This window comes from Emys orbicularis, chromosome 8 (assembly GCF_028017835.1).
Source record: "Emys orbicularis isolate rEmyOrb1 chromosome 8, rEmyOrb1.hap1, whole genome shotgun sequence".
NCBI lineage: Eukaryota > Metazoa > Chordata > Testudines > Emydidae > Emys > Emys orbicularis.
The window spans coordinates 63,047,824-63,073,825 of NC_088690.1; the positions used below are offsets into that span (position 1 = coordinate 63,047,824).

Here is a 26,002-nt window from a genome sequence, read left to right on the forward strand (position 1 = left end):
CCCCAGTGCACTGGTTTGTATGTCAATAAAGGCCTCAGGCTATGAGTCTTTGAACTAAAATGACTGTGTGGGGGTCTTTGACCACGACAATTTGGGGGCTCGTCCGGGATCACTCGACGTCCCACCGGACCGGAGGACCGTGGACCGCTTCCACACCGATCCCAGGCGCCAGGTAAGAGACCCTTGTCTCTATTTGGGCTTCGGTGGGGAGCTGCCCATAGGCTCTGGGTTCAGGTAAGGGCGTGCTGTGATCCGAACCTTTTGAGGTAAGACTCATTTGCCTGACGCCTGTTCGTTTTGTGTGTGTCTGTTCTGTAACTTGTCTGTTTAAATTCTTGCATCATGCTGCGCTCTCTTAGGCTATAAGCTAGGGGGGAGGGCGTAGGTGACTGTCTGTTTTGTGGTGTGTACACGAGGTCTTAGACCCAACGGTTTCCTTGGAACAGCCTCGGTGAAATTACTGGGACATCCGTCTGGCAGTTAAACACTTTTAGAGTGCCAGCCCAGAATAAAAACAAGTTTCGGATGACAGGAGATTATTCAGGCAGGAATAGAGGCTGAATAGGCTGGGTGATCTCTCTGGGACATAAAGGAAACCACCACTGACTCAAGAACTGAGTGGCCCGAGGACTAGAGGTAAACAACTGAAAGGGTTTCTAATCTTGATAAGAACAAGAAGTACGCCAAACTCCTATGCTTTGCCTTTTTAAGCTTTCTATATTGCTGCTTGCTTAGCTTTGTGGCCATATCCCTCTGGGCAGTGGTGATCTCAGAGGGAGGTGAAAATCAGGCTGCAGGAGCACCCCGGGAAAGTGGACCCCATAGTGAGTAGGGGACAGAGCCACTCCCTGGAACCCACTGCAGGCGGGGTAAGGGACCGAGGATAGCGGAGACCCCCGCCTAGAGTGACAGCGGTGGGGCTAGGACAGGGCACCCTGGAACCTACTGTGGGTGGGGTAAGGGACCCTTAACTGTGGAGACCCCCATTGCGCATGTAGGGCTAGGTACAGGGAATCCCGGTGCAGCCGAAGGGGCAGGCAGGACTCCCACCAGCAATAGGCTGTGTGGACTAGTGAGACCTGCGGCCCGGGGATTGGCAGGACTCCCACTAGTATTAGGCTAGTGGCTGGGTAGGACTGTTATAGCAAAGATCCCAGTTTAGGTGTGGTGTGATTGTAGGTCGTTAGGTGGTTCTGGGACCGGCTGCGGGCGGGGTAAGGGACCGTGAATCGGAGACCCCCGCTCTAGTAGGTCCCCACCCTTTTCTACCCATTTAAGTGACAATTGTGTCCCTTCTCGCTCGGAGAGCGGGAAGGCCCCGGGAAACCGTCCAAGTACTCCTAGGCAGTGATGCAACCCATCCCGTTCTCTTGAAGACGGGCCGGTGCTCTCTGCTGGGGGAGGAGTGTACGGAGACCACCTCCTTGCTCGGAGAGCGGGGGGGCCCCTAAGGAATCCGTCCTAGTACTCCTAGGTAGTAGAGTATCCCATCCCGTACTCTTGAAGACGGGCCTGTGCTCTCTACTGGGGGAGGAGAGTACGGTGACCAAGGCTTTCCTAATTTTTGTGTGATTGGCCTACGACCAAAACCCTTCCCCAAATCTTCCTCGGGAGCATGGACTCACTGTGGAGTGAGCTCCCTCCCCTTGCTGTGTGTGAAGGGGAGCCCCTGGGAATCGTTTGCTAAAACCTGGGGCAATCGGGCATCCTACCCCGTTCCTCTTAAAGGCAGATTGGTAACCCGTTGCCGGACAGGGTGCATGCGAGGACCTCCCTTATAAATCCTCCCCGTTGGTGTGTGAATGTTGGGGAAGACGGCCCCGCCCGATAATGTGGGGGCCTGGGAAGTCGGCCTCGCCTAAATGTGGAGGCCTGGGAAATTGTTCTCGCCAAAATGTGGAGAACTAAGCTTATTGCTGTGTTTTAGTGTTGTTTAACTATTCTTCAAGCATAATAGCAAGTGTTTTAGTGTTGTTGTGTTGTTTAACCACTCTTTAAGTATAATAGTAATTGTTTTGTTAAATAATTGGTCCTCTTCTACAAGGAGAGTTGGTAAAAACAGCCCACCCTCCTTGCTGAATTGATAGTAAAACAGTGCCTGTGCCCATAAGAAAAAAGGATTGGGCCCAAGCGGGCAGACAACCGCAGTTTAAGGAAGTCAGGAGAGGGGGGGGGGGGTTTGAGGGGTTAACTCTGTAGTTGCTGGTGAAAATTAAGTAATTGCAGAGTTGGCTTCTTGCTTTCTTTCTTTTATAATAGTGATTGCTTGAATAGTGGTGTAACATGCAGTCTATATGTTTTTATAGAAACTTAGTAATAAGTCAATATAATGTAACTGGAATAGTTTTAGGAAAAATATGGTAATAAGTAAATATAACGTGACTGGAATATGCTTTATGCAAAAGGTCTCTTGTAAGGTATCATTACAGAGCTTATAATCTACTGAGTATAGTCATCTGATTTGTACCACTCTTGTATCTAAAACTGGAAATATAAAATGTATCTCTCTATCAGTGTTATAGAGGGCAAACAATTTATGAGTTTGCCCTGCATGGGCTTGTGCAGGGTAAAACGGATTTATTTGGGTTTAGACCCCATTGGGATTTGGGCATCTGAGTGCTAGAGACAAGCACACTACTGTGAGCTGTTTTCAGGTAAACTTGCAGCTTTGAGACAAGTGATTCAGACTCTGGGTCTGTGTTAGAGCAGACTGGAGTGTCTAGCTCAGCAAGACAGGGTGCTGGAGTCCTAGGCTGGCAGGGAAAACAGAAGCAGAAGTAGTCTTGGTACATTGGGTGGCAGCTCCCAAGGGGGGTTTCTGTAATCCAACCCGTCACAAATGGCATAAGCGGTAAAACTATGAATAAATGTTAAAAAAGAAAATTCTTGGTTTCTTTGCAGCCACTCCTTTGGGAGTGTCTGTAAGTAATCCAGGCAAAAGGATATTAAGGTAAAATCATTTGACTATATAAAAAAGGTTAGTTAAATTTGTTAAGAAACGCTCCTGGTGTGTATAATTTTTTGTTTATAAGTTTAAGATGTTTTCTAGTGTTATTTAATTTTGGTATTTGGCATTTAATCCTTAAAGTAATTTAATGCTTTACAAAATTTAAAGTGTTTAAAATAAAGACCAAAGTTGTGGCTGCAGCAAAATAGTCAAAGCCAAAAGAATGAAAAATTTTAAATCTGTTTTGGTAACAAATAGCAAGTAAAAGCTAATATCAACTAAAAAGCCACAAATAGAAATCTGGAAGTGTTGCTGGGTACACCTTGTACCCTGTACACCTTTGGCGCTCCCTGGACGGTTGCGCCTCAGGTGCTCTGGCCCTATTTGCTCGCGTGCATCACCGGATGACTGTGCACCGTTGATTGCTGCAGTTAAGTAAAACTTTTCCTCTGTGGCCCAGCACTACTGCCAGCGACATGATGATTGGGCAGGCAGCACTTTTCCCTCTTTGGGAAAACTCTTTCTAAATATTTGAATTAATTTAATATCAAATGTTTGGATAATAGAATTGTAAGTTTGCAAGAAGGGCAAATGCAGGATCTTGGACGGAGGTTTTGCAACAGTTTTGCATTGGTAAAATGTGTCATGCGTGGGCTGTTGTGGGGCTTTTGTTTAAGGATTTTGTATCACGGTCTGGCATATCTGAACTGATTATAAAAGAGCTATGTGCAGCTTCACAGATCCAGTATGTGTGCAGCTTCACAGATCCAGTATGGCCAAATGCCCTTTAAAGGCCACTCCCAATCAAAAAAACCAAATTCAGCCCTCATAAAATTTTTTACCAGGGCACCAAATGCAGCTACCAACAGTGCCCTGCTGGCCTAGCTCAAATAAACAGTCATTTAATAAATCACACAATAGTCAGGCACTAACGAAATGTGTTAGGTCTTTTTATATACAGCAGTCCTGCCACTCACTGAAACCAGAGACTGGGTCTGCATAAGGGTCCATCAGCAAAGAACTGCCCTCGCCCCATGCTATGGGACTCTTGTCCGCTGACAAATCCATTAAGCCTTCGGACCTTGCTAAGAAAACAACTTCTCCACCTGAGGCCACAATAAAGCCTCCAACCAAGCAAGGTGATTGTGCTGGTAACCCCTCCCTTGCAGCCTCATTGCCGGACAGCTAAGTGAACTGAGACTACGAAATCTTGAAGAATAGCTTGCGGAAGCTAGCCAAAACTACCTGAAGATGAATCTTTTAATATTTCTCAGCCTCTCCTCCTTAACGAACTTGGGGTGGGGAGGGAAAAAGTAATCTTGGCCAATCAGTAGCCTCCGGTTTGGCCTGTGTCGTATTGCAGTGTATTCCGGCTCTATATGGTTGCCCATTGTTGTAGTCCCTGCTCCCCAGCTACTCCCCCTCGTATCTTCTCCAATTCCCATATAAATCTGTCTGGCCGTAGCATCAGGGAAATTCAAGTCTCGGAACAACAAATGTGGTATAGCACATCCTACCGATGGAATTGTTGTTTACAATGGTGAATTGTGCTAAATGCTACTATAAGAACCACCACTTTCTCATTTCCCTCTCTGCTTTCCAAATGACTACCTAGTACCCTGATTGTTTTCAGAGAGCGGCCATTCAACTGGCCCAGCTTGTGCAGTGGGAAAGTTTTTATCGAGGAGGGAGAGGTTTGGTGGAAGGAGCTTTGCATGGCCTAACTGGGGCTGTCGCTATTTGAACAATAGATAAAACCCGGGATCACAAAGAACGTCTGGAAAATTTGGAAAAAGCATCAGGCCTCCTTACTGAGGCAAAATTAATAAACACCCTTGCCTTAGCAGGAAAGGACACTGTCTGGGATTCAGCTTGTAGTCAAATGCAGGATTTCTTTAACGGTCCCTTTTAAATCAGCGGTGGCCTAAAACCCTTACCATTACTGTGGAAGTGCCACCCAAGCTGTGGAAGTGACGAAATACGTGAACATTGTCAAAATAAAGCTGTGACTCTGTTGCATGTACCTTCCAAGCTTCGGAACCGGTAAATGGCACCTGGGCTCCAGTGCACTTACTTGTGCCAAAACCCTGGGCGAATTGTCTATGGGACTGGGTTATCCACCGGCAGGTATGGGAAGTTAAACCACCCCATGAACCTAGCCATTTCATCACCACTCCCTATGATTTCGCTGCTCAACATATCTGGGTGGGTATCGGAACCTTGTGGTCATTATGGCCCTTGGAACCCCCACAGCTATTTTGCCTCCCAAATTGCATCCTGGGGAAATGATCAATGTATTGGACATGGCCTGTTGGAAAGGAGAAGCAATTGGAAAGGACCCAAAGGGAAAATTATTGTTTAGCAAAAAGGATGGGTGTGCCCTGCCATCTCAGCCCCAAATCCCCATTCCATACAATCTTAACTTAACCACTGCACAAGGCAGCCGCTTTATTACCTGGCCTGGTATGCCTCAAATCTATGTGTCTCTCAACCCAGCCATCCCTCTCACTTTTAATTGGACTCCTCTCCTCTCTAACCGTTTCTTAAATTTAACCTCTCTATTTAACTCTCCAACCTATCTCGCTTTCAAGCCCAAATACATGTAATAGAAGTAAAATATAACAAAACAGTTAAAGCCTTTCAGGCCATTTATAGATTAGGTGCCTTATGTTCTTCTCATGATATTGCGTGTTTTGTCTCTAAAGAATTGGCTCAGCTTGCACCCAACCTTTCCACTTCTATAGTTGTAAAGATGTTGCTTGGTATTATTTTAGCTGCTTGTTGTGGATTGTTAATTGCCTTTTTGTGCTGCTTATGTAGAGTTTGTCCTATATCCCAGCCTCAGCCACAACCACCCCTCAGGGTCCTGTTCTCTTCCACCGATGTTAATAATCTTTCAGACCCAACTGTTGACCACCTTAGTATAAACTCGGAGTCTGAGTATTGCCCAATGACCTCCATTCTAAATAAGGATAGTGATGCCTATATGGCATCAGAGGAGGGAGATTGTTTGGGCAGAGTTTGGGGTAGTGTTTGGGTTGTTTTGGGGTAAAAAGTGAGGTGGCAAAGTTTGCAGATGATACTAAACTGCTCAAGAAAGTTAGGACCAAAGCAGACTGTGAAGAACTTCAAAAAGATCTCACAAAACTAAGTGATTGGGCAACAAAATGGCAGATGAAATTTAATGTGGATAAATGTAAAGTAATGCACATTGGAAAAAATAACCCCAACTATACATACAATATGATGGGGGCTAATTTAGGTACAACAAATCAGGAAAAAGATCTTGGAGTCATCGTGGATAGTTCTCTGAAGACGTTCACGCAGTGTGCAGAGACAGTCAAAAAAAGCAAACAGGATGTTAGGAATCATTAAAAAGGGGATAGAGAATAAAACGGAGAATATATTGTTGCCCTTATATAAATCGATGGTACGCCCACATCTTGAATACTTCGTATAGATGTGGTCTCCTCATCTCAAAAAAGATATACTGGCACTAGAAAAGGTTCAGAGAAGGGCAACTAAAATGATTAGGGGTTTGGAACGGGTCCCATACGAGGAAAGATTAAAGAGGCTAGGACTTTTCAGCTTGGAAAAGAGGAGACTAAGGGGGGATATGATAGAGGTATATAAAATCATGAGTGATGTGGAGAAAGTAGATAAGGAAAAGTTATTTACTTATTCCCATAATACAAGAACTAGGGGCCACCAAATGAAATTAATGGGCAGCAGGTTTAAAACAAATAAAAGGAAGTTCTTCTTCACACAGCGCACAGTCAACTTGTGGAACTCCTTGCCTGAGGAGGTTGTGAAGGCTAGGATTATAACAGCGTTTAAAAGAGAACTGGATAAATTCATGGAGGTTAAGTCCATTAATGGCTATTAGCTAGGATGGGCAAGGAATGGTGTCCCTAGCCTCTGTTGTCAGAGGGTGGAGATGGATGGCAGGAGAGAGATCACTTGATCACTACCTGTTAGGTTCATCCCTCTGGGGCACCTGGCATTGGCTACTGTCGGTAGACAGGATACTGGGCTAGATGGACCTTTGGTCTGACCCAGTACGGCCATTCTTATGTTCTTATGTGTTTGAGGAGGGTTGGATAGGTAGGGTTTGATAGAGCTGGGTGGGTTTGGGGTAGTGTTTGGGTGGGTTTTGGGTAACGTTTGGGTGGCTTTGGCTAGTTGGGGTTTGGGTACAGTTTGAATGGGTTTGGGGTAGTGTTTGGGTAGGGTTGGATAGGTAGTGTTTGGACAGAGTTTGGGTGGGTTTGGGGTAGTGTTTGGGTGGCGTTGGCTAGTTGGGGTTTGGGTACAGTTTTAATGGGTTTGGGGTAGTGTTTGGGTAGGGTTGGATAGGTAGTGTTTGGGTGGGTTTGGGGTAGTATTTGGGTAGGGTTGGATAGGTAGGATTTTGTTGGAGACTGGGTGGGTTTGAGGTAGTGTTTGGGTAGGGTTGAATAGATCAAACTGTCTGCAGAAGGTGTGGGGTGGGGTTTTCTGAGGCAGAACGGCGCCGAGATACTGGGGCAGCGGGGTTCTCCCCCTCCCGCCCCGGCGTGTGTGGAGAGAGGGGGCAGAGAGCGAGTGGGGATCTGACCCGCCCCGCCCCAGGGCTCAGTCTGGGTCATACAGGGAGGACGGCCCGAGCGTAGGCAGATTTGCGTGTCCGGGCACTGCCCGCGTTATCAGTCCTTGTCACTCGCTGGGGGAAGTGGAGCCCCATTGCCCATGCGCACGCTCCTCCAGCGGGAGGCTTGTGGTGGGGAGCTGGGCGATTAACAGGGCTGCCGCTCGCAGCGCGGTGGGCGGGGCCAGACACAAAGGGGGCGGAGCACTGCCGCGCGGCCCCAGGGTAAAGTCGAGTCGTCCCGCTGCACTGAGCAGCTCAGTCTGAACTGTTCTTGAGGTGAGTGCCGCCAGGTGCACGGGCGTCCGGCTCCGTTCTCTCAGCTGCGGGTCCTTCCCCTCGGATTTGCCCCCATTCGGCGCTGTGCCCCGCGGGGAGTTATGCGGGATTTCATAACCCGCCGCTCGCCCCCCCCCTTTCCCGTGTTGGCGTCCCCTCCGCATGGGGGCTGTAGGGGATTCCATATCCCTCCCCCGTGCCAGGGTTCCCTCCGCAGGGGGGCTATGGGGGAATACCATACCCCTCCCCCTTAGGCCTTGGCTACACTGGCGTTGTACAGCGCTGCAACTTGCTGCGCTCAGGGATGTGAAAACGCCCCCCCCCCCCCCCCCAGCGCAGCGAGTGCAGCGCTGTAAGCTACTCTCGCAGAGAGACAGCTCTCGCAGCGCGACTACACTCGCGCTTCACAGCGCTGCTGCGGCGGCGCTGTGAATTCTCAAGTGTAGCCAAGGCCTTATTAGTGCCAGGGTCCTTCTGCAGTGGGGGGTTATAGGAGATTTCATACCCCTTCCCTGCCCTCCCCCCCACCAGTGTCAGGGTCCCCTATTCAGGGAATTATGTGGGATTTCATACCCCTTCCTTGCCCCTCCCTCCAGTGCCAGGGTCCCTTCCATAGCAGGGTTATGGGGGTTTTCATACCCCTCTGTCCCCACCCAGTGTTGGGGTTTCCTCTGCAGGGGGGTTATGGGGAATTTCATACTCCCTCCCACTCTACAGTGGTGGGGTACCTTCCCTTGGTGGGATTATAGGGGTCTTGCACACCTCCCCTCCAATTCTTCCTCCAATGCTAGGGCCCCTTCTCTTCCTTGTGCGTGGTGGTGCTGGTGGTTCCTAGCAATGAGCCTGGACACTCGGTGACTGACACCTGCCTCTGCCTCTGTTTCTCTTTCTCTATAGCCTGTTCCTGTTGCCTTGCCCCCTGGATGTTCCCACGGCCCAGCCTGTCCCTTCTGCCTCGATTCTGCGCCTTCGCCACCATGAGCAGCAAAACCAGCACCTTCCACTTGCAGCAGCCACTCAACTACCGGGCTGGGGCCCGAATTCAGCCTGTGGATGGAAGCCACAGTGAGGAGGTGTATGAGCCAGCGACAGGTAACTGACTGCTTTCTGTGCCAGTAGGGCATCTGGGATCCTGGACCTCAGCAGAAATTGCCTGAAGATATATAACAACCTGCCAGTGCCCATGAACCGGATTGGAATGCTAGATAGACACTGCAGATGAAATCCCAAGCTCCACTGTGAGGCCCAGCACTCTGCAATGTCTCCAAGTAACTGTCCCTTCAACTTGGGGAGACAAGGTGGGTTAGATAATATCTTTTATTGGGCCAAATTCTGTTGGTGAAAGAGACAAACATCCACGCTTACACAGCTTTCTTTACTGATCTCTTTCAGCAACAGAAATTGGTCCAGTAAATCATATTACCTCACCCACATTGTCTCTCTAATAACTTGGGACCAGCACGGCTACAACAACACTGCCTGCAATTTGGGTAATACTTACATAGCTTGTCTTACCCATAAAGATGTTGTTTAACAGGTTCTCTCTTCCATTTAGATTTGCATGGGATAGGAAAAGGAAGCTGATACAAGGGCTCTGGAGAAAGAGAGTTAGTGCAGCAAATATTGCTACAGCAGCTGATAAGTGGCTGGATTTCCCATTCTGTTACATCAGCCCTGGGGATAGTTGGGTCCCAAGTTCTCATGTGGACTGAACCCAGTGCTTTTTCATACTTAACAGAATGGGGTGAAACAGCAAAGGCACTCAGCAAATCTCTGGTGTGCTGAAGTAGACAGGGAAGCATGGACTTCTCTCATCTCTCTAGCCAGGTGCCCTGCACTGCTGCTACCTTGTGGGGCTCACACACCTAGCTCCCTTCCCTTTGCCACCCCTGAATATCCAGCATCACTCTCTCTCCTGCCAGCACCTTCACTCTTCACATCAGTCTCATTTTCTGTGAGAATATCTGTAGATGCTGTGCAGTGGCATTCGGAGGAGTGTGAATTTGCTTTCGAGCCAGTATTTGGGTCGAATGACCACCTCTGATGGAAATTCATCACTGATACACCAGCCAGTAACCCACAGGATAGTTAAGTAGAAGCTTGTGCTTGCATTTCCTATGTGGGAATTGCCTTTGGTGCTGCTCCTCAAATGCTTGAAGGATTTCATGTAGCTGCTTCTCCTTTCGTCCCTGGCCACCCTTCACACTAGTGAATTATGCCAAGGTTTTTAAAAGTGTCTTGTGACTTTTAAGTGTGTCTCAGGTTGAAACAACTTAAACCGTTCTGATTTTCAGAAGGCATTGGGCACCCATTCTCTGAAAGTCAGATCCCTTTATGGTGTCTCAAGGAGGGCACTTGATCCCTAGTCCCCTGGGGAAAATCCTAGTTCTAGCAGATAACACTTGGTGCTAGTAGCATAATGGTCATATTCAGAGACAGTTTGTCTGTCAGTATTTTAGCAAATAACACTTGGAATTAGTGTCAATACCAGAAGCTGGCACAGTCCGTACCAATACCAACCTCTGTAGCCCAGCCCTGCACTCAGTCCATAAGCAGAATGCCCACTGCCTTTAATGGAAGATCCATGCAGAATTCTACAGGATCTGGCCCTTGGTGATTAGTAGTAATCTCTTCCAATACCAACATCTGGTACTGGCAGATGACCTGTTCAAAATGTATTAAAAACTGTAACGGTCTTAAAATGCTGGGATTAAAAGGCTTTTGGGAGAGGATGTTTGGACAGGGTGTTGTTGGGTTATCCCAAGTCCTACAGAATCAACACAGGAAGGAGACTCCTTAATCTTGCAGATAAAGACATAAGATCCAACAAGTGGAAGTCAAAGCTTGACAAATTCTAACTGGAAATAGGGAGCAAAATTTGAACAGCGAAGTTAACTAACCATTGAAACAGTTCACCATGGATTGTGGTGGATTCTTTATCACATGAAATCTTTAAAATGAGATTGGATGTCTTTTTAAAAGATCCTGTAGTTCAACCACAAGTTATTGGGCTCAGTGTAGGAATTACTAGATGAAATCCTATAGACAGGAGGTCAGACTAGATGATCACAATGATTTTTTTTGTGTGGCCTTAAAATCTGTTCGCATACATGCAAAAGCAGTAAGAGACAGAATGAAAACTTCTTCTGATACTCTAAACCATGGATCACATTGGTGCTATTCCTATAAATGCTTGCTGATAGCGAGGTTAGTGGCAAAAATCTCTGAATGAAAGCTCTAAAATATAAACCTTTTTTCTTAGGTCGAGTGATGGGCAAGTTTCTATTCTCTGGGGAGAAGGAGGTGGATCTGGCTGTGCAGAGTGCCAAAGCTGCCTTTAAGATATGGAGCCAGAAATCGGGCATGGAGCGGAGCAGGGTTCTGCTGGAGGCTGCCAGGATTATCCGGGTATGTGGTGAAGCTTTTCTCTTGTGTTGGAATGGAGTGGTCCTGTCCTTGATCCTCCTTCTGAGCTATTTAAGTTATTTTAACCCTTGACAGCTTGCTATTGGGCTGTGCTTGCAGCACTAGATGAGACCACAAATGCAGTAACATTTCATCAAACTGCATGAATAATGCAGAGTTTGAAAGGCATCTTTGATCAGCACAGATAGTAGATTTCCTCCAATCTCATCAAGGCAGCTTTGTTGCATGTGACCACTAGCTCAGTCTTTTGTCTCTTCTCTTGAGAGCCCTAAATGTGCCTGCCTGCCTGCCTCCCTTGTCACTTGGGTCTCCCCTGTCCCAACAAATATAGGCCAAATTTATGCCTGAGTTGAGGTCTCTGGATTGCTTATCCCACTACTGTAGTTTCTGTATCCTTATAGTAAACTTAGTTTTGTTTGCATCAGACATATAAAAATCCATGTAAGCTTGCTAGAAGTGAAACCTCCCAAAGTCCAGAACTTCTGTGCCTGCAGAAAGTACAGGGCACTATCCCTGTCTCAATTTGCTTTTGGAACTTAAATTGCGTAACTGTTACACTGCCTTATCTTCATAACTACTAAGGGCTTGTGTACACTTAGCTATACTAAGCTGCAGGGCTTTGGAGTGGAGGCCGGAGCTGGAGCACGGACCAGTAGGTTTTTGCCCGGAGCCGGAGTGAAGCAATTCAAAAATGTTATTGCTCCAAATCCGTGCTAAGCTGTAGTGCTCAGTGAAAACACTGCTTACGCCGATGGGAGAGTTTTTGTCCTTCCTGTTGACATAGCATTTTCTACACTGGGAGTTAGGTCAGTATCCCTGTAGCTCAGGGGTGTGGATATTCCAAACCCCTGAGCAACGTAGTTACACCAATGTAAGTTTACAGTATAGGCCTGGACTTAGTGCAGTAACCCTGTAACTGGAATGCGTTAGAATGAGACTCTTGCTAGGGCAAATGAAAGAATACATACATTGAAAAGTACATACATACTTGGCTGCATTTCAGGTTTGCCTCTGCTATATTTTTGGAGGGATTTGTGCTTATTTTTCCTTCATAGTCCAGCTTCTCCTGCTTTCTGACCCCTACAGTGGAATTGTAATGCCGTGTTCAGGGCAGTCTGGTGATAAAGATGATTTACCAGCAGAATTTATTTATTTTTAAATCCATGGTTCTAGCCTCTTTAGGTCCCTTTTGGATTTTTCTTGTCCTTTGTTGTTTGCAGTTCCTCCCAATTTAGTATCATCTGTGAACTTACTTAATGTTTTGTTTACTCCAATTTCTAAATCTAAATGATCAGTAAATCTAAACAAGGATGTTAAGCAAGAGTAGACCTATGGCAGACCCCCAGCAGGTCTTTGTTAAATACTCCTCTACGCCCAGCTCAACACACTGGTGAACTGGTAAATGGCAAGTGGAAAACACAGCTTTAGAGACGATTGGGTCATCACTGATGGCAAAGATTGTCTTCACCTGTGTTTGGAAGGCAGCTAGCATGCTGTGGGCTGTGCCACAGTCTGTCTAATGCTGTTACTGTGCTGCTCTTACAGGAACGGAGGGAAGAAATTGCCACCATGGAAACCATCAATAATGGGAAATCCATCTTTGAAGCCAGAGTGGACATTGACATATCTTGGCAGGGCCTGGAGTATTATGCAGGTTTAGCGGGGGCTATAGCAGGTGAGAGCTATACTAGTCACTGGAGCCTCATTCCTTTTCCCCAGCTGTGAGTCGGTCATTTGTATACTGCAATGATTGTTTAGTCAGATGTTAAATCTTAAGGCCAGTAGAAAGTCCCTGGCTATTTGGAATAGGGTAGAATTTCGGTTTCAGATTCCTAGGATAGGAACCATGGTATCACAACACTTTTTATGCAGTGGTGAGTTAAACATGGGGGGGCAAATTCTGTCCTGCTTTAAAACCTGTGTGACTCCATTGACATCAGCAGGAGTGCCTGGGATTAAATTGGGCTGGAATGCGGTGACCAGGTAAACAGGGCAGCCATTCTACATGTAGCAAGAGTCCATTTATCATCTTGGGACACTGATGCTGATTGTAATGGGAGAAAGGTAACTGGCTACACCTCCAGTGATATCCCTGGCTTCTTTTAAAATGCCTTGTGACTTTCAGCTTCCACTCAGACAGTGCAGACTGGACCCTGGTTTAACATCTCCTCTTAAGGATGGCTCTGCTGATAAAGGCTTTATCATAGCCTGGGGGTGGGAGCACAGCTATAAATATAAATGGGTGAGGCTGTAGTAAAGCAGCTAACAAATGGAAGTTATTTCTTTTTTTGTCTTTATATTAGGGACCAGATTCACTGTTAGCTGGGGCTTTCAGTTCTGGATGAGATCAGGGCCCCGTTGTGCTAGGGTGCTGTTTATACATGTAGCGAGAGAGAGTTCCTGCTCTGAAGAATTTACAGCATAAATGGACAAGACAAAGGGTGGGAGAAGAGAGGCTTATTCTCTCCTTTTTACGATGGAGAAACTGAGGCACAGAAAGATGTAACTTGCTCAAAGTCACACATGGAGTCTGTAACAGGACTGGAAATTGAATCCAGATTGCTTGGCTCCCAGGCCAGTGCCTTAACCACAAGACCTTCCTGCCACTGTTGGCATAATCAAGTGCAGCTGGTTTCAGTGGGCTTGCAGGCACCCGCCTGGGCCAGCAATGATTTTTTTTTTTTCTTTAGTGTCTGTCCTTTTGCTGGTTCCGGTGGCACTGTGGGGATTTCACTCTAATTCACTAAAAGGGGGAGCTGTTCCTTGAGTCAAGATCTTAAGACCGCTTTGGGCAAACCCCATTTGGTGCTACTGGTCTTGGGGCACTTGCAAACCTGTTAGTATAGAGGGCTTTGCTAGATCCCACTTTGGCAGTGAGGCAGGGAAGTGGGTCTGAAGCTGTCTGATAAGGCTTGAAGGTTCTTTGTTAGTTTGTCCATCTAACTCCATATGTTCTCATTCACCTGTATTTATCCCTGCCCAGGTCAGCACGTCCAGCTTCCTGGGGGATCCTTTGCTTACACCCGAAGAGAGGCGCTTGGGGTATGTGTTGGGATCGGAGCCTGGAACTACCCCTTCCAGATTGCCTGTTGGAAGTCTGCCCCAGCCTTGGCTTGTGGTAATGAGACCCCGTCTGTGCAAGATTTTTGTGATTTGGGTGATCAGGTGGTGAAGGATAGAATCGGGTTAAGCGTTCACGGACTAAGAGCTCCATTAGTGGGTGATGAAGGATCTGTTTGTCTTAGATCTGTTTCTAAGAGACCCTTTTTCTGGCTGGGAGGGGAGACAAGGGCAAGGGAGAGTTAGCAAATAAGTTATGGGGTGGGAGCATGACAGGAAGGGGGTGCTGCTGTTGCCTCACACCAAACAGGTAAGCGTTTCAGTGGAAGATGGAAAGAAAGGGAATGGAGCAAAGAGGTGGGGCCAGCAAAGCAGTGGCCCTGCTCCTCCTCCTGACTTAGTTCCAGTAGCAGGTACCATACTAGCACCTTCCTGCTGCTGTGTGACTTCAGTTGCATTTGCCCCCATTTCATCAGTTACTGAGACTACTGCATTTGTAAATGCTGTCGCTGCCCTGCCTGGATACCTGTCTGGATCAAAAGGGGAAAAACTTCCAATTGCTCTCCTGTTTTCAGTGTCTTTGCAAAATCCATTGTCCTACTGGAGGGTGAGATATTTGAATATGCAATCCCCCGCCTCCCTGTCCCCAGTGTCTCTCAGATTTTAACACCCCTTCTCCTCTTCTCTTCTTCCCCCCCCCCCCCCCCCCGTGCTGGATTCACATAGGTAATGCCATGATCTACAAGCCATCTCCTCTCACCCCCATCTCAGTGGTAATGCTGGCAGAGATCTTCACCCAGGCCGGTGTGCCCAATGGGCTATTCAATGTGGTGCAAGGGGGAGCTGCCACTGGCCAATTTTTGTGCCAGCACCGGGATGTGGCCAAAGTCTCTTTTACCGGGAGTGTACCAACTGGTATCAAGGTAAAGACCACCCTGTGCTAGGGGGGAGGGCAAGGAACTTCTAATTATGGCACGAATACTAGAGGACATGCAGCAGAGGCAGACCCTCCTACAAGCCTGTGCACAAGCAGCCTGCCCTGGAGAATGGCTGGGCACATGGGCCATGCCTTGCAGCTATTCTGATATGGCACAGAAATGTCAGATAAAAGGCTGTAGTTATGCTATAAGGGCCTACCTGGAGTACTAGTTGTGGGTTTTTTTTGCAGGGTGGGGGGCTTGAAGGTTACCTCTGCTCTAGAGAGGAGCTATTAACCTGATAAAATCCATGGAGAGTCTCTGCTCTGATAGTCTTAAACTCTTCAGCCTGTTATGGCCTGGTGAAGAGAGTGTTCTCTAGCAGGGAATAAATACAGGTACCTAAATGGGCAAACTTGGGCCAGGATGTGTTTTGAACTAAGCAGCAAGACAACACATGAGAACTCCTGGAAACTAATATGTTTCCCTCCAATCAACCCAAACTCGGGTTAAATTAATATGCAGAGACCTCTCTTTTCCTAGGGGGAGGAGGGGTAGCAATCATTGTTAGTAATTTTCTACCCCACATTATTGGACAGCTGCTTACCTAGCAATGGTATCTTGGGGAATAAACACTGACCTACAGCAAATTCTGCTCATGTGCATGCAGTGAGACAATTAGTTCTTTGGAGCTGGGGAAGATTTATCCTGCAGCCACGTGAGTCTGGAACTCAAGCATTTCCCCCTGGAGAATCAATCCCTCCATTAGTATGGGATACTAACTGATCCGATTCCTGGCCATTTCCTGTGGTGGGGGTGGGAATCTAGCTCATTCCCCTCAGTTTCTAGTTGCTGCCTTTTCAGAAGCAAACGAAAATACTCCCTCCCCCACCTTCCTCAGTCCCTGACAAAGTCTCTTTGCTGAGAAACCAGAGCCCTTGTCCATTCCCTGAGGCAGGTGAGGCCCCAAAAAGACCTGTGGGGGAAAAATTTGCTAGGGCCTAAACTTTAGTTGGCTCGGGCCTGAACTTTGGTTCAGACCTGAACATTAGTTAAGTTTATTGGAGAAGAGGGATTCTTAGAGGCAGGATGAAGGAAAAGTACAAAAGCAGAACTATCTATAATCACAAGGCCTATGATTCATAATGGCTCACTAACTAGGGTTACCATTCGTCTGGATTCCCCCGGACATGTCCGGCTTTTAGAGTTAAAAATAGCGTCCGGGGAGAATCTGTAAATGTCCATTTTAATCAGCAAAAAGTCTCTTGTGCCCATCATGGGGCAGCAGTCTGGGAACAGTCTTGAGTGCCCCCCACCAAAAAAAATGCAGTCCCCAATCTTCTGCATGTGACTTACTTCTGTTGTTGCAAAGGGCATGTGTGTGGGCCAGGGGTGAATTTCTCCTCTCTCCCCCTTCTCTAGAATGGGGGGCATGTATTTGTGGTCTTCCGTGGCCCTTCTGGACCTGGTTGGGCCTTCACAGTCCCGTTTGTGTTCATCCCCCAGCAGCCTGTCCCTTCTATCTTTGTTTGTATTAGATCATGGAGATGTCAGCCAAAGGGATCAAACCAGTCACCCTGGAGCTGGGGGGCAAGTCCCCCCTCATCATATTCTCTGACAGCGTCCTGGAGAATGCTGTGAATGGAGCCCTGATGGCCAACTTTCTCACGCAGGGCGAGGTGTGTAGCTCCAAGGAGATGTGAATGCTACCTGCTTACTCTCTACTCTCCTGTCTCCCTCTCCTCCCCATCCCCAGCCCCACAGATACTACAGCGATTGACGTCCTAAAACACTCAAGTTATATTCACCCTCCTTGTACATGATAGGAGAAACTGCCCTGGGGAGCAGTGCCCATGATGGAACCTGTTTATGAAGTTTCTTTCACAGGCTTGGGGAAGGGAACACACTAGAGCTCTGTACAGAACTAGTGTAGAGCCTTGCAGCAGAACCAGGGTCCGCAGGAGCGTTGGGAGCAGGATTAAGAATAGTCCCATGCAGGGCTCTAGCACACACCCTGTTGTTTGAGGGGATGTCTCCTGGTTTCTCTCTCTGGTGAGAATCACGATAGAGGGCAAAACTGGGGTTCGAATGCCTACTCCTGTGCCACCTCTAGCTCCTTCCTCACTTGCCCCAGCAGGTAGTATAATTCTCTGGAGTGGAGGTGGTGGCTCCAGGAGCTTCTTCTGTGTAAGACACCAGCCCCTAAGATTAGCTATTATTGCATCTTGGCCCTTGGAGTTAAGCCTGCAGCACAGAGATCAGAATGTATGGCTCTGCCTCCCTACTGCAGCCTCTTTGGATTCCATTACTGACTAGACCAGCTGCTGTGAGTCTGCAGCAGTGTGGGGCTTTCCTCTCTTGCTTGCTGATGATGCTCCCATCCCCATGCCAGCCTGCAAGATGTTTACCCTCTGTGGGCCCGGCCCCTGGGCACTTTGGGGCTTTCTGTAACATCTATTGCCATAATAGCTAAATGCTTAAGTGTCCCTTTGGGGCATCTTTGGGGTTTGAACAGCCAACTCTGATTATCCCCTGCTGGTGGCCATATATATTTTCACCACTTGGTGGCACCGAGACCATTAAAATACTTGCATGTGATGTGTTTTGTGGTGAGGGAGTGAACAGCAAGTGATCCCTTTGCCTTTATTGCCCCTGGGGATGGACTGAGCTGCATAATGCAGTTCACTTTTGTATCATGTCCAAATAGCACCAGAGTTGGAAAGGAAGGTGCCTGGGCTGGTTTGAGCTCCTCTCTAATCAATCACTGCCATGCAAACAGTAATCGTCCTAGTGGCCCATATGGAGCTGGTGATGATCGGGAAAGAAGCTCAAATCCTTCAGCTCACTCCCAATATGTTTGAGGGAAGATAGTGAGGGGGTTAAACTTGGTAGCTACATTGGTCACTTTAATAGCCACTTACACTACCTCCGAGAAATGGGATTCAGCTGCAAGTGAAACAAGTGGTTGCTGCATGTGCTGCTTCAGTGGGTGGGATAGTGTGCCATGTGGGAGTCCTATGGGGGACCATAGTATGTTACATACTCCTCCTAAAGAGCCTTGTATAAGATGGTGCTGATTCTGATGTCCCAGGTTTGCTGCAATGGCACTCGAGTGTTTGTGCAGAGGGAGATCCTGGAGGTCTTCACGGAGGAAGTGGTGAAACACACCCAGAAGATTAAAATTGGAGATCCACTTGTGGAAGACACAAGGATGGGGGCCCTCATCAGCCGCCCCCACCTGGAGCGAGTCCTGGGGTTCATTACTCAGGCGAAGGAGCAGGTGAGAGCATCTGGCTTTCTTGGATTTGAGGGGGCTTGTTGGAAAGAGTCACACACACGGGGGGGGGGGGGGGGGGGGAGAGGGAAGGGACTTTCCACCTCCCTCTGCTGCTAGTTTAATAGACAGGCAGCATGTTCTCACTACCCTTTCTGGGGTGAAGCCCTTTCCCTGCTGAGGTTGAATTACATATGCAAGAGGGTACATGTAGAACGGACTCCTGGATTAAAACTTACACAATGGCTTAATGTTGAATCAGAGTGGTAAGAGATCCTACTATTCAGATATTAGTGTCTCAGCAGGGCTATGGGGTCATGGGGATAGATAGCACACATTGTAACATGTGAAGCAGAGGTGGCAAACACCTGGCTCACTTGATCTGTTTATGAGGCGTATTTGAATACTGTAGAATTTCAGCTTTCATTTAAAAACAAAATGGTAGGTCTTGTGTTTGCAATGAGAACCTTCTGGACTTGACCCAAGTGTAACCAGTGAAGTGATGTGTGCCTGGTCTGCAGGCAGCCTGGATATAATAGCTTGAGACTGGTGAATTTCCCAACCCCTGTTAATACCTTTGGTCTAGCAACGCTAAAGTCTAATGATGTTCATATGTCAGCACTAACCACTACTGAAGGGGGTAGAATTGGGGTGGTGCAGAGAACGAAATGAAGGGGGATGAAAGGAGGGGACAGACGGAGGAAGAGAAACAAATGACAGAAGTAAGGGTCATCCTGAAGTGGAGAATTATTTTCCTGCCTAACATGACCATGAAATGAACAACTAAGGTCCAGATCCTTAACTGGTGTAAAATGGCATAGCTCCACTGGAGGAATGCTGATTTGCACCAGCTGAGGGGCTGGTCCAAACTTATTACATAAAGGCCAGATTTCACCCTTGATCTTTGTGCAAACTTCCTGTTGATTCCAGTTGGAGTTCTGCTGTGGATTGAGAGGAGACTGTTGTCTTGAACCTGTACTAGGTGCCCCAATGAAAAGCTGAATTTGGCACTCTCCCCAGAATGTGTCTGACAGTCCTGGTTTAAAGTTTAACTGCAGAACTCTTTGTTTAACATGCCAGGCCAGTAACAGATCAGCTGGGCAGATTCAAATTACAGCTCACTGGGATCTTCAAACAAAGCAGTGGGAAAGGCATTCTTCCAGCCACAGGCCAAGTCTAGGGCTCTGCATTACCCTTTCTGACATACTAACAAGGGACTGCAGCTCCTGGCTTCATCAGCCATGTTAGCAATATCATCATCTGTAACAGGAGAATGAAAGAGCCCTGAACTTTGGACCCTGGCCAGCTCTTAAAGGAGAAAACTTTTTTCAGCTGTTTGTATTATCTGCTTGTTGCTTGGGCAGGCTTTCTCTTTATAGCATGGGCAGCAGCAGATGCTGTCTGTTCAGGCTCTGAGTGGCTTTAAACTCAAGGGTTTTCAATTCTTAGCTGATAGCAAACACCGGCCAGGGAAAACATGAAAGCCTGTCAAGATTGTGCCCAAGACATTGTAAATTTTTTTGCTCCACTGAAACCTGCAAAAATCACCATGGAACATGATTCCAATGGGAAAGCTACAGGAGAAGCAGATATACATTTTGAGACTCCTAAAGATGCAGTTGCTGCTATGGCCAAGGACAGGTCACATGTGCAGCATAGATATATTGTATTATTCCTGAATTCATCTCCAAAAATAAAACAAGATGGCTAGTGACAGTGGCACAATCCCAAACTAGGATGAAGCAAGAAATGTTTCGTTTGCTCATCATTCTTGGAGCTAGAATACAAGTGCTCCTGTTCAGTAGCAAAGATAAACCATAAGACATCTTGTTTTTTCAAAGGCAATTCAATCTGTATCTAAAATTATTCAGTACGGGTTTGTGTAGTAGAGTGCACAATAAATTGTGTTCACACTGGGGGGGGGGGGGAAATAGGTCCCAGCTTGATTTACTCCAGAGTCAGTGTTGTCCCCAGTGACAGCTGGGTCACAGTGCAGTTACCACTTGATGGACAAGGCACTAGAGCAGGGTGCCTTCTGCAGACATCTGCTTTAACCCCTTCCTTTCCAGCCCACCTGAGAAAAGCACTTATTGCTGGGTGATATCACATGCTTTTAAAAAAATTAGCACAAGATCAAGCCAAGGGTGGTGGTGGGGATGCCAAATGACTAACTTCCATTCTGCTGCCTGCAGTGGTGCAGACCCCTTTCCCTTCTGGGTGGGGTGAACATCCCCATAATGTATCTGGCCAGTCACATGCTACTCAGGCCTTTAGGTATCTCAGCTTATGTGTTGAAGCTCTTGGAGGAGCTTTGGAGGGGAAATGTCAGACCTGCTGTAGATGAAGGAACCAAAATAACCTTGGGAATCCAGCTTGGCTTCCCCAAACAAGTGGTGCAAGCTGCTGCTGTTCTCCTGCACTTTGTGGGCATAAAGGGAAGGAGGGAGGGAGGCTTCCTGCTCTTGGGGAACTGGCTAATCCTGTCACTGAACTGCCTGCTCTCATCTCCACATAGCCACAGGGTGACAGCTCCAGCTCTTTTAGCCAACCAAGCAATCCAGGACCTTCACTGGGCAGCTGTCTTTGAAACTGATTTGACTATTGCCACCCCCTAAACCCCCAGACTCCTGGACTCTATCATTCCTGTGACTGGCCAACTCCATCCACCTTAGGCCTCTTCTAAGGCTGCTGCTGCTTCCCAACAGGAACATCAGGGCAGTGTGCTGGCTCTCTGACACCTGTGTACCTTCTAGTTTGGCTCATTTTCAGGGGGCAAAGGTGCTGTGTGGTGGGGAGCCGTATGTTCCTGATGACCCCAAGCTGAAGAATGGCTACTACATGCGACCCTGCGTGCTAGGTATGATTCCTCTTCAGTTCAGTGGAGCTATCTTATATGCATAGGTTTAATGCTAACAAGTTCCTGAGCTCAGTCAGACCCTCTGCCTAAAGTGAAGCCTGTGAAATGTGTAACCCTTTTCAGATAGCTTGTATAGCTCAGACAGCTGGACCCAACACACAGTACTCTAGAGGCATAGGAACATACTGGGTAAGATCAGTGGTGTATAATGTCTCTGACATTGAGCAGAATCTGATGCTTCAGAGGAAGATGTATTAATACCCCCAGGGTGGACAACTGCAAGAGAACTGGCCCAAACAGGTGGAAATTTCTCCCTAATCCTGGGTAGATAGTGCTTGCTCTGTGTCCTGAGCCATGAAAGTTGATATCCCTTTAAGAAGCTTTTTCCAGGTAATTTGACTGTAGATGATGATCTTCAAAAAAACCCTAATTCTCCTTGAATCTTATGGGGCTCATCTAGTGGCAGTGGGTTCCTCAGGCTTATCAGTGCTTTAGTGTAAAAAAGCACTTTTAAATTAAGGAATTTCCTTGTGTGAGAAAGCTGTGCCTGATCTACCTTCTCTGAACTGTTTGATGCACCTCTTGTCACATCCGGTCTTCTTCATTTCCTCTCAACTGAATAGTCTCAATCTTCCCAGCTTCTGTAGGCCTCTTAATATTTTTAGACCGTTGACTATATTGCAAAGGGGGTGACCAGAACTGACTATATGGTGTTCAAGGGCAGACTTTTTATACAGTGTAGCAATATTGTCTGCATTTTTTCTGGCTTCCTAACACTTGAGTGCTGCTGTGCCTCGAGGAGGGGTCTTCGAGCTGTCTGCAACAATGCCTAGGTCCCTTTTTGGAGTTAATTTAGAGCCCTGGAAGGATTGAGAAATTGAAAATGTGTCCCATACTGTGCATTACCTTGCAACTTAGGGCATTTCAACACTGCAGTCAGAGCTGTGATTGCAGCACTTGTAGACAGCCCACAGCTAGCTTTGATTGAGCTAGTTTGAATCACAGTAGCAGTGCAGCTGCAAGTGCTAGCAGTTCAAGTATGTATTCAGGGTGGGGGAGCTTATACATGCTGCTGCGGCTTTTTGATCTAGCTAGCTTGAAACAACTAGCTCGGGTATGTCTGTGCTGCAATCACCCCTCTGATTGCAGTGTAGATATACCCTTGGTCCACATTAATTTTCATCTATCACACTGCCCAGTTTGCTCAGCTTTGTTATACCCTCCTGAAGCTCCTGCAACCCTCTCTAGATGTTCAGCCCCAGGGCTGATGGACCTGGACATACTGGTACAAGAATGGAGGGTGGGTAGGCTTAAAGGGGAATGTGAGGGAATGGGAGATGTGAAGCAGCAGCTGAGGGCTTTGAATTGTGGGCAGGCAGCCTGCCAACTTCCTGCATAATGCAGAGCCAGGATAGAAGTCATATGTCCAATGCTATGGCTGGACATGATCTTTACTTGTCTTAGTTGTTGGAGGATTTTATAGGCACGGTACAGGCAGAAGATGTGCAAGCTTGTGCACACCACCACTCCAGCCCTCCCGCCCCCAATCTGCCAGTACATTCAGTCCTGACTTGTTGTATCTTCCTTTGGCCTCACACATAGCTCTGCCTAGCCCTTCAATCCTGAACTGCAACATTCTGCATAAGTAATATAGATAATGGATTCAGGTTGCAATGCAAGGCATATAGGGGTTCATAGGTTCAGGACCGTTGATAGGACACAGGGTAACAATGGATGGGGCATGGTGGCCTTGACAGAGAAGTGACACACAGGTTGTGGATTGGAGCCCAGTAGAATGACTAGTCAGAGGGATGAGTGCAAAAGTTAGTGCTTGCTCTGCATGTGAAAGGTAGGACATGCCACCCTTCCCAACTTGGCCAATGGCGTGCCAGTGAAGATGCTCTGTCAAGGACTGTTGTGGTGGGGCTGGGATCTTACATACAGAATTCAGCACTGCAAATACACGTGTGCTGCAATACTTCCAGGGGACTGCAGAGATGACATGACGTGTGTGAAAGAGGAGATCTTTGGGCCTGTCATGTCCATCCTACCATTTGACACTGAGGAGGAGGTCCTGGAGAGAGCCAATAATACCACCTTTGGGCTGGCAGGTGGTGTTTTTACCAGGTACAGGTGGGGGGCAGTGTTCAGTCCTTGAAATGGACTAGGGATAGGGGAAGAATGTTACCAAACTAGAATACCAAGTCCTGGTGGCAATTCTGCTTCATGGATACTCTCTTAACAGCCACAGAGAGCAGCAAGATGGCTCAGATCAAAACGGAGCACTGTTATTTATTTTTTGTATATAATCATAGCACCTAGGAGTCCCAGTAATGGATCAGGACCCTATTGTTCTAGGTGCTGTACAAAACCTGGAACAAAAAGTCCCTGCCTCTGTGTGCTGGACATGTGGTCTCTGGTGCTGTGTTCCAGCTAGGACTGGGGTCCCACTGTGCAGACATAGATTAGGAAATGGCCCCTTTCCCAGGAATTTGTAATGTAAAAGATTAACAAAATGCACCATGCTGGGAGTACGGACCTTGTAAATGTTTATTTTTCCCTCCCCCCATTTCCCCTTTTCATAACAACCTGTAGTGTCTCCAGCTGCCTCTCAAACTCCTTCACAGCCCTACCTGTCTTCCCTGCCACGGGAAGACTCTCTGCCTCCTTTTGAGACATGCACACACCAAGTGTCCAAAGGCAGCTCTTGCCTGCTTTCCCTTGCAGTGGTGGGGGAGAAGACAGCCTGCCTTCCGGGTGTACTAGTTCTAACAGCTCTAAGTGCTGTTAGGTTTCCTGGCAATTAGCTGCTACATCCATTGGGCAAGCACAGGTTGGGTGCCTCTCGCCTCAGAGTCAAAAACACTGCCTGCGAACTAGATTCTCATGCACTTCTCCACAGCTCTGCTGCTGGGCATGGGGGAGCAAAGGCTGCTAGTGGGACTCTATGCCCACCACTTGAGCTGTCTGCAGGGGGCTGGGGGAATTGGTATGAAAGGGAAGGCTTGCACTAAACCTTGTCCTTCTCCCACAGGGATATCCAGCGGGCTCACAGGGTGGTGGCTGCTCTCCAGGCTGGAATGTGCTTCATTAACAACTATAACATCAGCCCTGTGGAGCTGCCCTTTGGAGGATACAAGATGTCAGGTGAGCAAGGCACCAGCTATGCAAAACCTACTAGAGCTTCCCTTTAAACCTCTCCAGCATATAGGAATAAATGTCCCTACTCCTGTGATAGCAGAATCAAGTGGTGTCATCCTAGGCTGAGATACCAGAAACTGAGGCTGTCACACCTGTGGGAAGCCAAAAGCCGCTCAGCAGCTTGGTTGCTATTTTGAGCACCCAGGGCTGCAGTTAGAAACTGAAGGCGGGAGGTTGATGAGGGGGCTGCATTGTTACACACTGAGAAAGCTAAGGGAAGGGAATTTACATGGCCTGCTATGGCTCCTAGCTCAGAGCTGACTCAGCTACTCAGTCTAGGGATAACTTGAAATGCCATGTCAAGAAGCTAGTGATGCTGCACTGCTGCCTGCAGGCAGGGTCATCCTTCCTGAAAGGGCTAGAGGTGTGCATGGCTGAGTCTGACCACATGGCTGGTGACAGAGCAATAACAAAACAGGGTGGGTGGCAATGACTGGCACTATCATCTCACTCTTGAATATGGTGTCTGTCCCTTCCAGGGTTTGGCAGAGAGAACGGCCAGGCAGCAATGGAGTATTACTCGCAGCTGAAAACAGTCTGTGTGGAGATGGGTGATGTGGAATCTGTGTTCTAATGGCATGGGCCTCACAGAAGAGCAACAGGCTGTCCCACTCCATCAGCCAGAGATTTCTACTAGAACTTCTAGATGGCAGTAACAAAGTGCTCAATGTCCTGTGCCAATGGGGGAAGCTGGGGTGGGGCAGTGTGCTGCAATCCTATGCATTTGTGAGTGTGGGGGCATGGGACACAAACAGTTGGGGTTCAGGTTTGAGTGTCCCATTCTCCACAATCTGCCTGGGGGGCCTAGGACTAAAATCGGATTAAGTGACCTTGATTCATCACCAGCAACTATTGCTACTAAAGTTAGTGCCAGTAGACATAGCAGTTGTCTAGTAACAATTTCTGATTAACTACTGGGTCATGCTCTGACAGTTCATTGTGCATGGAGAAAACCTACACTGATGCCGTAGTCTCTGTAGACAGAGGTTTCCTTCATGCACACGGAGCGGTATGAGAGTCTTGGTAGAAGCATGACTGACTTCTCCTAGACCAGTTCTGAACAGCAATGCCCTTATCCTAAACTACTTCAGCATAGAGGGGTGTTTGAACACTGTTTGGCCATCTCTATATGTGAATGATTGCTGACAGAGGCTTGGTTGGGTCTTTTTCCAAATATAGCTCATTGTGCAGTGAGGACAGCAGTGTATAATGGCATCCACCTGCAGCTATGGAATAGTGCTAGTGCTCTACCCTAGAATCACCTAGGGGTAGTTGCTGGTTTAATGAAAGTTGTTTGTTATCCCCCAAGGCACCAACAATTAGGCAAGCTATTCTTTACGTACACATGCATTTGGAGAAAGTTTTATACTCCTTTATTTTAGCAATCAAATAAAAGTGCTGGTATATGGCCTTA

At 47.5% G+C, this 26,002-nt stretch overlaps 1 protein-coding gene across 2 annotated transcripts; it reads left to right on the forward strand.

Annotated features, from left to right (window-relative positions):
- The first annotated feature begins 58 nt into the window (after positions 1-58).
- On the forward strand, positions 59-26,002 carry ALDH9A1 (aldehyde dehydrogenase 9 family member A1). 2 transcript variants are annotated; one of them, XM_065409448.1, is made up of 12 exons: positions 59-636; positions 8,751-8,945; positions 11,116-11,261; positions 12,825-12,954; positions 14,263-14,397; positions 15,066-15,262; positions 16,795-16,935; positions 18,348-18,536; positions 21,300-21,387; positions 23,373-23,514; positions 24,422-24,534; positions 25,068-26,002. In XM_065409448.1, the coding sequence occupies exons 2-12, from the start codon at positions 8,777-8,779 to the stop codon at positions 25,160-25,162; spliced, it is 1,545 nt and encodes a 514-aa protein (XP_065265520.1). In that variant the 5' UTR covers positions 59-636; positions 8,751-8,776; the 3' UTR covers positions 25,163-26,002. The 2 variants fall into 2 exon arrangements, with proteins under 2 accessions (XP_065265520.1, XP_065265519.1); XM_065409447.1 differs by lacking the exon at positions 59-636 and adding an exon at positions 7,793-7,853.

Coding starts and splice junctions, on each gene's coding strand:
- ALDH9A1 (XM_065409448.1), top strand. CDS start 8,777: ATGTTCCCACGGCCCAGCCTGTCCCTTCTGCCTCGATTCTGCGCCTTC. Junction 21,388..23,372: donor CATGCGACCCTGCGTGCTAG/GTATGATTCCTC, acceptor CAATACTTCCAG/GGGACTGCAGAGATGACATG. Junction 23,515..24,421: donor GCAGGTGGTGTTTTTACCAG/GTACAGGTGGGG, acceptor CTTCTCCCACAG/GGATATCCAGCGGGCTCACA.